This window comes from Oncorhynchus gorbuscha, linkage group LG09 (genome assembly GCF_021184085.1).
Source record: "Oncorhynchus gorbuscha isolate QuinsamMale2020 ecotype Even-year linkage group LG09, OgorEven_v1.0, whole genome shotgun sequence".
In the NCBI taxonomy this organism is placed as follows: domain Eukaryota; kingdom Metazoa; phylum Chordata; class Actinopteri; order Salmoniformes; family Salmonidae; genus Oncorhynchus; species Oncorhynchus gorbuscha.
Genome location: NC_060181.1, coordinates 1,049,391 through 1,067,493, shown reverse-complemented (window position 1 = coordinate 1,067,493; position 18,103 = coordinate 1,049,391). Strand labels below are relative to the sequence as shown.

Below are 18,103 nucleotides of genomic sequence, written 5' to 3'. Positions count from 1 at the left end.
AGGAAAGAGTGTAGAACTGTGGTAACCAGGAAAGAGTGTAGAACTGTAGTAACCAGGAAAGAGTGATTGGGCGCTTTACCCAGTCTGCCATTGTTGGTTGTGCTCGAGGAGATGACCACGCCTCTTCGTGACGCCGATGGGAGAGGGGGAGGGTGCAGTTTACCCATCTTGACAACACAAACCAGTCTGGCTGTTGTTGTCAATCAAACATTTTTTTGGTTGTGTAAAACACTATCATTCCACTATTACTGCAGATATATTCTGGACATTTTCTGAAATTACAATGCAGAAAGTCTACAAGTAACTTTAATATTATTATTCATTACTGCTGGTAATCTCCCCAAGAGCCTGATAACAGTAGCAGAGCTAGGAGAAACCCAGCTAGTATTTATCAGTCAAAGGACGCTTTGAAAAGGGGAGAAACATCTTTAGGAAAATTATACTTTGGGATGTGAGGCTACCTACAGGTTCATCATTAACAGAGATGTGAGGCTACCTACAGGTTCATAATTAACAGAGAGATGTGAGACTACCTACAGGTTCATCATTAACAGAGAGATGTGAGGCTACCTACAGGTTCATAATTAACAGAGAGATGTGAGGCTACCTACAGGTTCATCATTAACAGAGAGATGTGAGACTACCTACAGGTTCATCATTAACAGATGGGGAGGCTACCTACAGGTTCATCATTAACAGATGGGGAGGCTACCTACAGGTTCATCATTAACAGAGAGATGTGAGACTACCTACAGGTTCATAATTAACAGAGAGATGTGAGACTACCTACAGGTTCATAATTAACAGAGAGATGTGATACTACCTACAGGTTCATAATTAACAGAGATGTGAGACTACCTACAGGTTCATCATTAACAGAGAGATGTGAGACTACCTACAGGTTCATCATTAACAGAGAGATGTGAGACTACCTACAGGTTCATCATTAACAGAGAGATGTGAGACTACCTACAGGTTCATAATTAACAGAGAGATGTGAGACTACCTACAGGTTCATAATTAACAGAGAGATGTGAGACTACCTACAGGTTCATAATTAACAGAGATATGTGAGACTACCTACAGGTTCATAATTAACAGAGAGATGTGAGACTACCTACAGGTTCATCATTAACAGAGAGATGTGAGACTACCTACAGGTTCATAATTAACAGAGAGATGTGAGGATACCTACAGGTTCATAATTAACAGAGAGATGTGAGGATACCTACAGGTTCATAATTAACAGAGAGATGTGAGGATACCTACAGGTTCATCATTAACAGATGGGGAGGCTAAGAATTTTTACATTAGTCCAGAGCAATGGGAAAATAGTGTGGACTGGAGTCATCCTGACTACTGGGGTGGTGATGAGAAAATGGACATTTAGGAGACCAGGTTGAATTAAATTCCAGAGAGCTATCAGGTCTCTCCTCTCCCTTGGTCAGGTCTTAACAGAAAGCACCATGCCTTCTCTAAGGTCATCAGCAGTTCTGCTGCCAGAGTGCTGATCTAGCATCAGTTCTGCTGCCAGAGTGCTGATCTAGCATCAGTTCTGCTGCCAGAGTGCTGATCTAGCATCAGTTCTGCTGCCAGAGTGCTGATCTAGCATCAGTTCTGCTGCCAGAGTGCTGATCTAGCATCAGTTCTGCCTTTTAGATCATAAGGAATAAGATTACATGGAAAGTGGACCTTAGCCTAGATCAGCACTCTGGAATGTGAGACGCTGTATGAACACGGGCCCAGGTCAGAATGTGTTCCTCAGGTCAGGCTCTTCAGAAGTTCTGCTGTCTGCGTTTCTTGGCGTCCATTGCGTCGAGGATGGGTTGTCTCTTGGCGGTGTAGCGCTGGCGCAGCTCCTCGATCTCTCTCTCCATCATGGGATCCAGAGCCGTCAGACGCAGCTGCAGCTCCTCAAAGTCAAGGTTCTTCAGCTGCTTAGACAGAGAACACGCAGGGACACAGACACACGCAGGGACACAGAGACACAGACACACAGACACACGCAGGGACACAGACACACACAGGGTCACAGACACACAGGGACACACAGACACACGCAGGGACACAGACACACGCAGGGACACAGACACACGCAGGGACACAGACACAGAGACAGAGACACAGACACACGCAGGGACACAGACACACAGAGACAGAGACACAGACACACGCAGGGACACAGACACACAGAGACAGAGACACAGACACACGCAGGGACACAGACACACAGAGACACACAGACACATGCAGGGACACATGCATGGACACAGACACACGCAGACACACACAGACAGGGACACAGACACACGTAGACACACAGACACACACAGACATGGACACAGACAGGGACACAGACAGGGACACAGACAGGGACACGGACACAGACACACAGAGGGAGAGAAGCAACTTTAGAACACGGCAAAGCCTGTGTCAGAGAGGAAGTAAAGACCAAGGGACGGAAAGAGGTGGTCACATGACTATCACATGACTACTGATCCCAGAGATGCTATTATTACTATGACTATTACTGATCCCAGAGATGCTATTAAATTACTATTACTGATCCCAGAGATGCTATTAAATTACTATGACTATTACTGATCCCAGAGATGCTATTAAATTACTATGACTATTACTGATCCCAGAGATGCTATTAAATTACTATGACTATTACTGATCCCAGAGATGCTATTAAATTACTATGACTACTACTGATCCCAGAGATGCTATTAAATTACTATGACTACTGATCCCAGAGATGCTATTAAATTACTATGACTACTGATCCCAGAGATGCTATTAAATTACTATGACTATTACTGATCCCAGAGATGCTATTAAATTACTATGACTATTACTGATCCCAGAGATGCTATTAAATTACTATGACTGATCCCAGAGATGCTATTAAATTACTATGACTGATCCCAGAGATGCTATTAAATTACTATGACTGATCCCAGAGATGCTATTAAATTACTATGACTGATCCCAGAGATGCTATTAAATTACTATGACTGATCCCAGAGATGCTATTAAATTACTATGACTGATCCCAGAGATGCTATTAAATTACTATGACTGATCCCAGAGATGCTATTAAATTACTATTACTGATCCCAGAGATGCTATTAAATTACTATTACTGATCCCAGAGATGCTATTAAATTACTATGACTGATCCCAGAGATGCTATTAAATTACTATTACTGATCCAAAGATGCTATTAAATTACTATGACTATTACTGATCCCAGAGATGCTATTAAATTACTATGACTATTACTGATCCCAGAGATGCTATTAAATTACTATTACTGATCCCAGAGATGCTATTAAATTACTATGACTGATCCCAGAGATGCTATTAAATTACTATGACTGATCCCAGAGATGCAGAGATGCTGTTAAATTACTATGACTGATCCCAGAGATGCTATTAAATTACTATGACTGATCCCAGAGATGCTATTAAATTACTATTACTGATCCCAGAGATGCTATTAAATTACTATTACTGATCCCAGAGATGCTATTAAATTACTATGACTGATCCCAGAGATGCTATTAAATTACTATGACTATTACTGATCCCAGAGATGCTATTAAATTACTATGACTATTACTGATCCCAGAGATGCTATTAAATTACTATGACTATTACTGATCCCAGAGATGCTATTAAATTACTATAGAGATTATAGATGTAATTCCACGGACGGTTCTACAGTTGTGGCAAAAAGTTGAGAATGACACAAATATTAATTTTCACAAAGTCTGCTGCCTCAGTTTGTATGATGGCAGTTTGCATAGACTCCAAAATGTTATGAAGAGTGATCAGATGAATTGCCATTAATTGCAAAGTTCCTCTTTGCCATGCAAATGAACTGAATCCCCCAAAAACATTTCCACTGCATTTCAGCCCTGCCACAAAAGGAGCAGCTGACATCATGTCAGTGATTATCTTGTTAACACAGGTGTGAGTGTTGACGAGGACAAGGCTGGAGATCACTCTGTCATGCTGATTAAGTTCGAATAACAGACTGGAAGCTTCAAAAGGAGGGAGGTGCTTGGAATCATTATTCTTCCTCTGTCAAACATGGTTACCTGCAGGGAAAAACACACGCCGTCATCATTGCTTTGCACAATAAGGTTAATAATAAGATTGCACCTAAATCAACCATTTATCAGATCATCAAGAACTTCAAGGAGAGCTGTTGAATTGTTGTGAAGAAGGCTTCTGGGCGCCCAAGAAAGTCCAGCAAGCGCCAGGACCGTCTCCTAAAGTTGATTCAGCTGTGGGATCGGACACCACCAGTACAGAGCTTGCTCAGGAATGGCAGCAGGTAGGTGTGAGTGCATCTGCACGCACAGTGAGGCGAAGACTTTTAGAGGATGGCCTGGTGTCAAGAAGGACAGCAAAGAAGCCACTTCTCTCCAGGAAAAACATCAGGGACAGACTGATATTCTACAAAAGGTACAGGGATTGGACTGCTGAGAACTGGGGTAAAGTCGTTTTCTCTGATGAATCCCCTTTCCGATTGCTTGGGTCATTCGGAAGAAAGCTTGTCCGGAGAAGACAAGGTGAGCGCTACCATTAGTCCTGTGTCATGCCAACAGTAAAGCATCCTGAGACCAAGAACGACCGCCCCAGACGTCGTTCCACGGACAGTTCCATGTGTCGTTCCATACGTAGGCCTATGGATGGTTCTATATGTCGTTCTATGGATGGTTCTATATGTCGTTCCATGGATGGTTCTATATGTCGTTCCATGGATGGTTCTATATGTCGTTCCATGGATGGTTCTATATGTCGTTCCATGGATGGTTCTATATGTCGTTCCATGGATGGTTCTATATGTCGTTCCATGGATGGTTCTATATGTCGTTCCATGGATGGTTCTATATGTCGTTCCATGGATGGTTCTATATGTAGTTCCATGGATGGTTCTATATGTAGTTCCATGGATGGTTCTATATGTAGTTCCATGGATGGTTCTATATGTAGTTCCATGGATGGTTCTATATGTAGTTCCATGGATGGTTCTATATGTAGTTCCATGGATGGTTCTATATGCAGTTCCATGGATGGTTCTATATGCAGTTCCATGGATGGTTCTATATGCAGTTCCATGGATGGTTCTATATGCAGTTCCATGGATGGTTCTATGTGTCGTTCCATGGATGGTTCTATGTGTCGTTCCATGGATGGTTCTATATGTAGTTCCATGGATGGTTCTATATCTAGTTCCATGGATGGTTCTATATGTAGTTCCATGGATGGTTCTATATCTAGTTCCATGGATGGTTCTATATCTAGTTCCATGGATGGTTCTATATGTAGTTCCATGGATGGTTCTATATGTAGTTCCATGGATGGTTCTATATGTAGTTCCATGGATGGTTCTATATGTAGTTCCATGGATGGTTCTATATGTAGTTCCATGGATGGTTCTATATGTAGTTCCATGGATGGTTCTATATGTATTTCAATATGTCGTTCCATGGGTGGTTCTATATGTCGTTTCATGGATGGTTCTATGGATGGTTCTGTATGTAGTTCTATATGTGGTTCTATATGTAGTTCTATGGATGGTTATATATGTATTTCAATATGTCGGTCTATGGATGGTTCTACATGTCGTTCCATGGATGGTTCTACATGTCGTTCCATGGATGGTTCTACATGTCGTTCCATGGATGGTTCTACATGTCGTTCCATGGATGGTTCTATATGTCGTTCCATGGATGGTTCTATATGTCGTTCCATGGATGGTTCTATATGTCGTTCCATGGATGGTTCTATATGTAGTTCTATGGGTGGTTCTATATGTCGTTCTATGGGTGGTTCTATAGGTCGTTCTATGGATGGTTCTATATGTAGTTCTATGGATGGTTCCATGGATGGTTCTATATGTCGTTCTATGGATGGTTCTATATGTAGTTCCATAGATGGTTCTATATAGTTCCATGGATGGTTCTATATGTAGTTCTATGGATGGTTCTATATGTTCTATGGATGGTTCTATATGTAGTTCTATGGGTGGTTCTATAGGTCGTTCTATGGATGGTTCTATATGTAGTTCTATGGATGGTTCTATATGTCGTTCCATGGATGGTTCTATATGTCGTTCTATGGATGGTTCTATATGTAGTTCCATAGATGGTTCTATATGTAGTTCCAAGGATGGTTCTATATGTAGTTCTATGGATGGTTCTATATGTAGTTCTATGGATGGTTCTATATGTAGTTCTATGGATGGTTCTATATGTAGTTCTATGGATGGTTCTATATGTAGTTCTATGGATGGTTCTATATGTAGTTCTATGGATGGTTCTATATGTATTTCAATATGTCGTTCCATGGATGGTTCTATATGTAGTTCTATGGATGGTTCTATATGTAGTTCTATGGATGGTTCTATATGTAGTTCTATGGATGGTTCTATATGTCGTTCCATGGATGGTTCTATATGTATATGTCGTTCCATGGATGGTTCTATGTCGTTTTATGGATGGTTCTACATGTCGTTTTATGGATGGTTCTACATGTCGTTCCATGGTTCCATGGATGGTTCGTTCCATGGATGGTTCTATATGTCGTTCCATGGATGGTTCTATATGTCGTTCCATGGATGGTTCTATATGTCGTTCCATGGATGGTTCTATATGGTTCTATATATAGTTCCATGGATGGTTCTATATGTCGTTCCATGGATGGTTCTATATGTCATTCCATGGATGGTTCTATATGTCATTTGGATAGTTCTATATGGTTCTATATGTAGTTCCATATGGTTCTATATGTCGTTCCATGGATGGTTCTGTATGTAGTTCTATGGGTGGTTCTATATGTAGTTCTATGGATGGTTCTATATGTCGTTCCATGGATGGTTCTATATGTGGTTCTGTATGTGGTTCTGTGGGTGGTTCTATATGTATTTCAATATGTAGTTCCATGGATGGTTCTATATGTGGTTCTGTATGTAGTTATATGGGTGGTTCTATATGTGGTTCTGTATGTAGTTCTATATGTGGTTTTGTATGTAGTTCTATGGGTGGTTCTATATGTCGTTCCATGGATGGTTCTATATGTCGTTCCATGGATGGTTCTATATGTGGTTCTGTATGTAGTTCTGTGGGTGGTTCTATATATGTAGTTCTATGGGTGGTTCTATATGCATTTCAATATGTAGTTCTATGGGTGGTTCTATATGTAGTTCCATGGATGGTTCTATATGTCGTTCCATGGATGGTTCTATATGTCGTTCCATGGATGGTTCTATATGTAGTTCCATGGATGGTTCTATATGTAGTTCCATGGATGGTTCTATGTAGTTCCATGGATGGTTCTATATGTAGTTCCATGGATGGTTCTATAGGTGGTTCTATATGTATTTCAATATGTCGTTCCATGGATGGTTCTATATGTATTTCAATATGTCGTTCCATGGATGGTTCTATATGTAGTTCTATGGATGGTTCTACATGTCGTTCCATGGATGGTTCTACATGTCGTTCCATGGATGGTTTCTATGGATGGTTCTACAGTTCCATGGATGGTTCTATATGTAGATGGTTCTATATGTAGTTCTATGGGTGGTTCTATATGTAGTTCCATGGGTGGTTCTATATGTAGTTCCATGGGTGGTTCTATATGTAGTTCCATGGATGGTTCTATATGTAGTTCTATGGATGGTTCTATATGTAGTTCCATGGATGGTTCTACATGTCGTTCCATGGATGGTTCTATATGTCGTTCCATGGATGGTTCTATATGTTGTTCTATGGAAGGGTGATTAGGTGTAACTCACAAAGTCAAAGTCTCCATCCTGCGGAACCTTCCAGTTGTCAGGGAAGACGTCCTTAGCCTGGCTGATGTGATAGCCTGGTTCCTGCTGCCGGTTATGGTTATAGCTCTCCTGTTGTACCTTAGAGTCCTGCTTGTCAAAGTAGTCCATGAAGGAGGGTCTCAGGGCCTGCTGGGAGGTGGGGTGTCCTGGGCAGAGAACAAACATCATCTACTTTACTATATAAAGTATTCACACCCCTTTATTCCACATGTTGTTACCGCCTGAATTCCAAAAGGAATACATTGATATCCCCCACCAACACAAAGTTATATTCAGTCATATTTCATGTACATAAGTATTCACACCCCCTAGTCCATACTTTCTGGAAGTACCTTTGATTGAACTCAAAGCTGTAATCTCCACCAATCAAATGTAAAAAGGGCTTTATAAATACATCTGCTGATATCTCAAAGTGCTGTACGGAAACCCAGCCTAAAACCCCAAACAGCAAGCAATGCAGGTGTAGAAGCACGGTGGTGAGGAAAAACTCCATAGAAAGGCCAAAACCTACGAAGAAACCTAGAGAGGAACCAGGCAATGCAGGTGTAGAAGCACGGTGGCTAGGAAAAACTCTCTAGAAAGGCCAAAACCTACGAAGAAACCTAGAGAGGACCAGGCAATGCAGGTGTAGAAGCACGGTGGCGAGGAAAAACTCCATAGAAAGGCCAAAACCTACGAAGAAACCTAGAGAGGAACCAGGCAATGCAGGTGTAGAAGCACGGTGGCTAGGAAAAACTCTCTAGAAAGGCCAAAACCTACGAAGAAACCTAGAGAGGAACCAGGCAATGCAGGTGTAGAAGCACGGTGGCTAGGAAAAACTCTCTAGAAAGGCCAAAACCTACGAAGAAACCTAGAGAGGACCAGGCAATGCAGGTGTAGAAGCACGGTGGCTAGGAAAAACTCTCTAGAAAGGCCAAAACCTACGAAGAAACCTAGAGAGGACCAGGCAATGCAGGTGTAGAAGCACGGTGGCTAGGAAAAACTCTCTAGAAAGGCCAAAACCTACGAAGAAACCTAGAGAGGAACCAGGCAATGCAGGTGTAGAAGCACGGTGGCTAGGAAAAACTCTCTAGAAAGGCCAAAACCTACGAAGAAACCTAGAGGACCAGGCAATGCAGGTGTAGAAGCACGGTGGCTAGGAAAAACTCTCTAGAAAGGCCAAAACCTACGAAGAAACCTAGAGAGGAACCAGGCAATGCAGGTGTAGAAGCACGGTGGCTAGGAAAAACTCTCTAGAAAGGCCAAAACCTACGAAGAAACCTAGAGAGGACCAGGCAATGCAGGTGTAGAAGCACGGTGGCTAGGAAAAACTCTCTAGAAAGGCCAAAACCTACGAAGAAACCTAGAGAGGACCAGGCAATGCAGGTGTAGAAGCACGGTGGCGAGGAAAAACTCTAGAAAGGCCAAAACCTACGAAGAAACCTAGAGAGGACCAGGCAATGCAGGTGTAGAAGCACGGTGGCTAGGAAAAACTCTCTAGAAAGGCCAAAACCTACGAAGAAACCTAGAGAGGACCAGGCAATGCAGGTGTAGAAGCACGGTGGCTCGGAAAAACTCTCTAGAAAGATAGTTCTTGTGTGAATTTCTTCCGATTTTTTTCTCCCGTTCTTCCTTGCCCATTTCCTCAAGTCTTTCCACATATTTTCAATGGGATTCAAGTCTGTTGTTTTGGCTGGGCCAAGTCATTCCCATGTTGCTTTGGCTGTATCCTTGGGGTCAATGTCCTGTTGGAATGTTCATCGTCGCCTGGGCTTCGGTCGTTTGCATTCTGATGCAAGATTCTCATCAAGGATCCGCCTGTATTTGTATTTCTCCCAGCCCCTGCTGCTGAAAAGCATTCCCATAGCAAGATGCTTCACAGTAAGAATGGTGTTAAGACAGGTGACGAGCTGTGCCTGGTTTGCTCCAGACATCGTGCTTTGCATTCAGGCCAAAGAGTTCCATTTTTGTCTCATCAGACCACAGAATCTTTTGAGTCGTCTTTCACCTGACTTGATGCAAACTCCTGGCGTGCGGTCATATGACATTTTCCCAGGAGTGGCCTGGCCACTGTCCCATAAAGACCAGATGGTTGAAGCGCTGTAGAGACAGTTGTCCTTCTGGCAGGCAAAGTACTGGAGTCTGGGCCCCAGGGCAGAGTACTGGAGTCTGGGCCCCAGGGCAGAGTACTGGAGTCTGGGCCCCAGGGCAGAGTACTGGAGTCTGGGCCCCAGGGCAGAGTACTGGAGTCTGGGCCCCAGGGCAGAGTACTGGAGTCTGGGCCCCAGGGCAGAGTACTGGAGTCTGGGCCCCAGGGCAGAGTACTGGAGTCTGGGCCCCAGGGCAGAGTACTGGAGTCTGGGCCCCAGGGCAGAGTACTGGAGTCTGGGCCCCAGGGCAGAGTACTGGAGTCTGGGCCCCAGGGCAGAGTACTGGAGTCTGGGCCCCAGGGCAGAGTACTGGAGTCTGGGCCCCAGGGCAGAGTACTGGAGTCTGGGCCCCAGGGCAGAGTACTGGAGTCTGGGCCCCAGGGCAGAGTACTGGAGTCTGGGCCCCAGGGCAGAGTACTGGAGTCTGGGCCCCAGGGCAGAGTACTGGAGTCTGGGCCCCAGGGCAGAGTACTGGAGTCTGGGCCCCAGGGCAGTAGTTTTATACTGTCTCCACTTCCCAGTGATTGTGTCCACTGCGCTCTTTTAATTGTGTTGAAAGTCTCCATCTCGGAGATCTAGACAGTTCCTTGGACTGTGGGACCTTATATAGACAGGTGTGTTATATAGACAGGTGTGTGCCTTTCCAAATCATGTCCAATCAATTGAATTTACCCCAGGTGGACTCCAATCAAGTTGTAGAAACATCTCAAGGATGATCAATGGAAACAGGATGCACCTGGGCTCAATTTAGAGTCTCATAGCAAAGGGTCTGAATACTCATGTACATTAGATATAAGTTTACCTGTTGAAGTCTGTCAGAGCTGTTATATGTAAAAAGGGCTTTATAAATACATAAATTAAATGATCACAATATGTTAGTGACAGCCTATCCTGACAAGCTCTACTCACTCCTCATTGAGCCTTCATCGTTGTCCTCCTCCTCCTCATCACTGTTGATGACCATGGTTCCCAGGTCTGCCTCTAACATGGTACTGCCGTGCTCGATCATGGTCTGAGCTCCGTCACTCATGGTGCTGGTAGCTCTCATGGTGCCAGCCCCCTCTGACCCAGACTTCACCATGGTGTGGGAGTCCACTTCCACCTCCTCTTCCTGGACACAGAGAGAGAGGACAGTCAGGTCAATCAAACTATCTTATAAAGATCTTTTTAGCAGTTGGACAGTAAGGTTACTGACTTCATTCATTTTTTTAAATTTTACCTTTATTTAACGAGGCAAGTCAGTTAATAACAAATTCTTATTTTCAATGACGGCCTGGGAACAGTGGGTTAGGTTAACTGCCTGTTCAGGGGCAGAACGACAGATTTTGTACCTTGTCAGCTCGGGGGTTTGAACTTGCAACATTCCGGTTACTAGTCCAACGCTCTAACCACCAGGCTACCCTGCCGCCCCCCTCTAACCACCAGGCTACCCTGCCGCCCCCCTCTAACCACCAGGCTACCCTGCCGCCCCCTCTAACCACCAGGCTACCCTGCCACCCCTCCACTCTAACCACTAGGCTACTCTAACCTAGGCTACCCTGCCCCCCCCCCTCTAACCACTAGGCTACCCTGCCCCCCCTCTAACCACTAGGCTACCCTGCCCCCCCCTCTAACCACTAGGCTACCCTGCCGCCCCTCCCCTCTAACCACTAGGCTACCCTGCCGCCCCTCCACTCTAACCACTAGGCTACCCTGCCGCCCCTCCACTCTAACCACTAGGCTACCCTGCCGCCCCTCCACTCTAACCACTAGGCTACCCTGCCGCCCCTCCACTCTAACCACTAGGCTACCCTGCCGCCCCTCCACTCTAACCACTAGGCTACCCTGCCGCCCCTCCACTCTAACCACTAGGCTACCCTGCCGCCCCTCCCTCCACTCTAACCACTAGGCTACCCTGCCGCCCCTCCACTCTAACCACTAGGCTACCCTGCCGCCCCTCCCTCTAACCACTAGGCTACCCTGCCGCCCCTCCACTCTAACCACTAGGCTACCCTGCCGCCCCTCCACTCTAACCACTAGGCTACCCCGCCCCTCCACTCTAACCACTAGGCTACCCTGCCTCCTCTACACCCTAACCACTAGGCTAACCACTACACTCTAACCACTAGGCTACCCTGCCTCCTCTACACTCTAACCACTAGGCTACCCTGCCTCCTCTACACTCTAACCACTAGGCTACCCTGCCTCCTCTACACTCTAACCACTAGGCTACCCTGCCTCCTCTACACTCTAACCACTAGGCTACCCTGCCTCCTCTACACTCTAACCACTAGGCTACCCTGCCTCCTCTACACTCTAACCACTAGGCTACCCTGCCTCCTCTACACTCTAACCACTAGGCTACCCTGCCTCCTCTACACTCTAACCACTAGGCTACCCTGCCTCCTCTACACTCTAACCACTAGGCTACCCTGCCTCCTCTACACTCTAACCACTAGGCTACCCTGCCTCCTCTACACTCTAACCACTAGGCTACCCTGCCTCCTCTACACTCTAACCACTAGGCTACCCTGCCTCCTCTACACTCTAACCACTAGGCTACCCTGCCTCCTCTACACTCTAACCACTAGGCTACCTGCCTCCTCTACACTCTAACCACTAGGCTACCTGCCTCCTCTACACTCTAACCACTAGGCTACCTGCCTCCTCTAGGCTACCTGCCTCCTCTAACCACTAGGCTACCCTGCCTCCTCTACACTCTAACCACTAGGCTACCTGCCTCCTCTACACTCTAACCACTAGACTACCCTGCCTCCTCTACACTCTAACCACTAGGCTACCTGCCTCCTCTACATTCTAACCACTAGACTACATGCCGCCCCAGAGCCTTCAGGAAGTATTCCCACCCTCAACCTTTTTCCACATGTTGTTGTGTTACAGACAGAATTTAAAATGGATTAAATTGAGATTTTGTTTCACTGGCCTACACACTATACCTCAATGTCAAAGTGGAACTTTCTTTTTTAGAAGTGTTTACAACTAATTAAAAATGAAAAGTTTAAATGTCTTGAGTCAATAAGTATTCAACCCCTTTGTTAAGGCAAGCCTAAATAAGTTCAGGAGTAAAACATTTCTTAACAAGTCACATAAATTGCAGGGACTGTGTGAGAGCTGGATGACCTCGTCACCACACATACAATTATCTGTAAGGCCCCTCATCTCTGTACCCCAACATATACAATTATCTGTAAGGCCCCTCTGTTGAGCAGTGAATTTCAAACACAGATTCAACCACAACGACCAGGGAGGTTTTACAATGCCTTGCAAAGAAGATCACCTATTGGTAGATGGGTAAAAATACAACTCAGACATTGAATATCCCTTTGAGCATGGTGAAGTTATTCATTACACTTTGGATGGTGTATCAATACACCCAGTCACTACAAAGATACAGGCGTCCTTTCTAACTCAGTTGCCAGAGAGGAAGGAAACCACTGAGGGATTTCACCATAAGGCCAATGGTGACTTTAAAACAGTTACTGAGTTTAATAGCTGTGATAGGAGAACACTGAGGATGGATCAACTACATTATAGTTACTCAACAATACTAACCTAAATGACAGAGTTTAATGGCTGTGATAGGAGAACACTGAGGATGGATCAACAACAGTGTAGTTACTCCACAATACTAACCTAGTGAAAAGTGAAAATAAGGAAACCTGTACAGAATAAAAATATTCCAAAACATGCATCTGGTTTGCAACAAGGCACTAAAGTCAAACTGCAATTCACTTTGTCAGATTTGCCCCAAACATCACTGAGTACCACTCTCCATGTTTTCAAGCATGGTGGTGGCTGCATCATGGCAAGACTTGGAAATAGTTGTCTAGCAATGGTCAATAACCAACTTAACAGCATTTGAAGAATTATTAAAACTATCGATCCAGGTGTGGACCGCTCTTTGAGACTTGCCCCGAAAGAGTCACAGCTGTAATCGCTGCCAAAGGTTGCTTCGACAAAGTTGACTTCAGTGGTGTGAATACTTAGTGCATTCGGAAAGTATTCAGACCCCTTGACTTTTCACATTAGTCTTATTCTAAAATGGATTCAATAGATTTTTTCCCTCATCAATACCCCATAATGACAAAGCAAAAACAACACGAAACACTGCTCATCCCCATAGCATGATGCTGCCACACCACACTTCACTGTAGGGATGGTATTGGTCAGGTGATGAGCGGTGCCCGTTTTCCTCCAGACGTGACGCTTGGCATTCAGGCCAAAGAGTTCAATCAGACCAGAAAATCTTGTTTCTCAAGGTCAGAATAATTCAGGTGCCTTTTAGTGAAGAGTGAATTCTCTCTGGCCACTCTACCATAGAGACCTGGTTGGTGGAGTGCTGCATAGATGGTTGTCCTTCTGGAAGGTTCTCCCATCTCCACAGAGGAACTCTAGAGCTCTGTCAGAGTAACCATCGGGTTCTTGTTCACCTCCCTGACCAAGGCCCTTCTGGCCAAACTGAGCAATCGGGGGAGTTCTAGGAAGATAACTTATTTAATTTAAGAATGATGGAGGCCACTGTGTTCATGGGAAGTTGTTGGTACCCTTCCCCAGATCTGTGCCTCGACATAATCCTGTTTAGGAGCTCTACGGACAATTCCTTCAACCTCGATGGCTTGGTTTTTTCTCTGACATGCACTGTCAACTGTGGGACCTTATATAGACAGGTGTGTGCCTTTCCAAATCATGTCCAATCAATTGAATTTACCACAGGTGGACTCCAATCAAGTTGTAGAAACATCTCAAGGATGAATAATGGAAGCAGGATGCACCTGAACTCAATTTGGAGCTTTTGTCCCCCTTGACCAAATTTTTTCATTCAACTTTTTCACTCCAGACGCTTTATCTAGATGTGGTTCTCCAGGACCTCCACCAGCCAACCAGTAGTAACATTAACATGATGCTTTATCTGGACATGGTTCTACGGGACCTCCACCAGCCAACCAGTAGTAACATTAACATGATGCTTTATCTGGACATGGTTCTACAGGACCTCCACCAGTAGTAACATTAACATGATGCTTTATCTGGACGTGGTTCATCAGGACCTCCACCAGCCAACCAGTAGTAACATTAACATGATGCTTTATCTGGACGTGGTTCTCCAGGACCTCCACCAGCCAACCAGTAGTAACATTAACATGATGCTTTATCTGGACGTGGTTCTTCAGGACCTCCACCAGCCAACCAGTAGTAACATTATGCTTTATCTAGATGTGGTTCTTCAGGACCTCCACCAGCCAACCAGTAGTAACATTAACATGATGCTTTATCTGGACGTGGTTCTACAGGACCTCCACCAGCCAACCAGTAGTAACATTAACATGATGCTTTATCTGGATGTGGTTCTTCAGGACCTCCACCAGCCGAAGTAGTAACATTAACATGATTTCTAATTGCAGTCGCTGTACTCATAATATACAGGAGAACGATCGCCTTACGGCGAGGATAGCCGTGCTACAATCCCAGATTCAGACGCAACCGTTAGGCAAGGATAATTTAAGTGTAGGAAAGGATGAAAAAGCGTCTGTGCCACCAGTAAGTACAGATAGTAACGTTAGTATAAATCCCCTCGCACAGTCCCCGCAGCCGGACAGCTTTCTCATGGCTTCTGGAAGGAAATACTGTAGGAATGCTCAACCAGTGTCGCTCAATCAGCTGACAGAAACGTTCAACCGGTTTTCCCCATTAAGCAACGAGTCGGAGTCTGAAGCCGAGCCTTCTCTGGTCTCTACTCCTCCCATTACGGGGTCAGCCGTCGCTGTCTCTGCCTGGCCGGTTCCCCTCTCTCCACTGGGATTCTCTGCCTCTAACCCTATTACAGGGGCTGAGTCACTGGCTTACTGGGGCTCTTTCATGCCGTCCCTAGGAGGGGTGTGTCACTTGAGTAGGTTGAGTCACTTACATGATCTTCCTGTCTGGGTTGGAGCCCCCCCTTGGGTTGTGCCGTGGAGGAGATCTTGGTGGGCTATACTCGGTCTTGTCTCAGGATGGTAAGTTGGTGGTTGAAGATATCCCTCTAGTGGTGTGGGGGCTGTGCTTTGGTAAATTGGGTGGGGTCATATCCTTCCTGTTAGGCCCTGCCCGGGGGTATCATCGGATGGGAGCACAGTGTCTCCTGACCCCTCCCGTCTCAGCCTCCAATATTTATGCTGCAATAGTTTGTGTGTTGGGGGGCTAGGGTCAGTCTGTTATATCTGGAGTATTTCTCCTGTCTTATCCGGTGTCCTGTGTGAATTTAAGTATGCTCTCTCTAATTCTGTCTTTCTCTCTCAGAGGACCTGAGCCCTAGGACCTTGCCTCAGGACTACCTGGCATGATGACTCCTTGCTGTCCCCAGTCCACCTGGCCGTGCTGCTGCTCCAGTTTCAACTGTTCTGCATGCGGCTATGGAACCCTAACTTGTTCACTGGACGTGCTACCTGTCCCAGACCTTCTGTTTTTAACACTCTAGAGACAGCAGGAACGGTAGAGATACTCTGAATGATCGGCTATGAAAAGCCAACTGACATTTACTCCTGAGGTGCTGACCTGTTGCACCCTCGACAACTACTGAGATTATTATTATTTGACCCTGCTGGTCATTTATGAACATTTGAACATCTTGGCCATGTTCTGCTATAATCTCCACCCGGCACAGCCAGAAGAGGACTGGCCACACCTCAGAGCCTGGTTCCTCTCTAGGTTTCTTCCTAAAATCCTGCCTTTCTAGGGAGTTTTTCCTAGCCACCGTGCTTCTACACCTGCATTGCTTGCTGTTTGGGGTTTTAGGCTGGGTTTCTGTACAGCACTTTGAGATATCAGCTGATGTCAGGGTTTTATTAATACATTTGATTGATTGATTGACTATACTCACAGAGTCGTCCTCCTCCTCCAGCTCTCTCTGCTGCTCCTGTTGTCTCTTAGCCTTCATCTCCATGGACTCAGTGATCAGGTCTCTCAGGATGGTGACTGGCTTGGCGGCCGTGATGAACGGATGCTACAGGAGAGAGGAGGAAGGCAGGAAGTTGACCAAAGCTCTGACTAAAAGTGTCTATGTTCATAGACGAAGGGGGCAGCAAAGACAGACAAATGTCCAGGTGTTACTCTGATGAGCTGAAGAGTACAGAGTACGTTTTATATGAGCACGCAGAAGTCTGTGTGTGTCTCACCTGCAGTAGCCGTGTGTGTGTGTGTGTGTGTGTGTGTGTGTGTGTGTGTGTGTGTCTCACCTGTAGTAGCCGTGTGTGTGTGTGTGTGTGTGTGTGTGTGTGTGTGTGTGTGTGTGTGTGTGTGTGTGTGTGTGTGTGTGTGTGTGTGTGTGTGTGTGTGTGTGTGTGTGTGTGTGTGTGTGTGTGTGTGTGTGTGTGTGTGTGTGTGTGTGTGTGTGTGTGTGTGTGTGTGTGTGTGTGTCACCTGCAGTAGCTGTGTGTCAACGGCAGTAGCTGTGTGTGTGTGTGTGTGTGTGTGTGTGTGTGTGTGTGTGTCACCTGCAGTAGCCGTGTGTGTGTGTCTCACCTGCAGTAGCCGTGTGTGTGTGTGTGTGTGTCTCACCTGCAGTAGCTGTGTGTGTGTGTGTGTGTGTGTGTGTGTGTGTGTGTGTGTGTGTGTGTGTGTGTGTCGCACCTGCAGTAGTGTGTGTGTGTGTGTGTGTGTGTGTGTGTGTGTGTAGTGTGTGTGTGTGTCTCACCTGTGTGTGTGTGTGTGTGTGTGTGTGTGTGTGTGTGCACCTGCAGTAGCTGTGTGTGTGTGTGTGTGTGTGTGTGTGTGTGTGTGTGTGTGTCTCACCTGCAGTAGTGTGTGTGTGTGTGTGTGTGTGTCTCACCTGCAGTAGCTGTGTGTGTGTGTGTGTGTCTCACCTGCAGTAGCTGTGTGTGTGTGTGTCTCACCTGCAGTAGCTGTGTGTGTGTGTGTGTGTGTGTGTGTGTGTGTGTGTGTGTGTCTCACCTGCAGTAGCTGTGTGTGTGTGTGTGTGTCTCACCTGCAGTAGCTGTGTGTGTGTGTGTGTGTCTCACCTGCAGTAGCTGCAGTGTGTGTGTGTGTGTGTGTGTGTCTCACCTGCAGTAGTGTGTGTGTGTGTGTGTGTGTGTGTGTGTGTGTGTGTGTGTGTGTGTGTGTGTGTGTGTGTCTCACCTGCAGT

General features: G+C 45.6%; 1 protein-coding gene across 5 annotated transcripts in view; it reads right to left on the bottom strand.

Annotated features, from left to right (window-relative positions):
- Positions 1-288: 288 nt before the first annotated feature.
- Positions 289-18,103, bottom strand: part of stk3 (serine/threonine kinase 3 (STE20 homolog, yeast)) — a 28,016-nt gene continuing 10,201 nt past the window's right edge. Inside the window, exons 8-12 of one of the 5 annotated variants that reach the window (XR_006840269.1) lie at positions 16,841-16,963; positions 10,894-11,095; positions 7,817-8,001; positions 497-1,937; positions 289-461 (exon numbers count right to left, since the gene is read on the bottom strand). Coding sequence is in view for 2 of the 5 variants with exons in the window: in XM_046361276.1 (XP_046217232.1) it covers positions 1,776-1,937; positions 7,817-8,001; positions 10,894-11,095; positions 16,841-16,963 (672 nt within the window). In the remaining 3 variants the exon portion in view is untranslated. Of the gene's footprint in view, positions 1,938-7,816; positions 8,002-10,893; positions 11,096-16,840; positions 16,964-18,103 lie in introns of all 5 variants that reach the window. The other 4 variants (XR_006840270.1, XR_006840268.1, XM_046361276.1 and 1 more) reach the window with 4 other exon arrangements.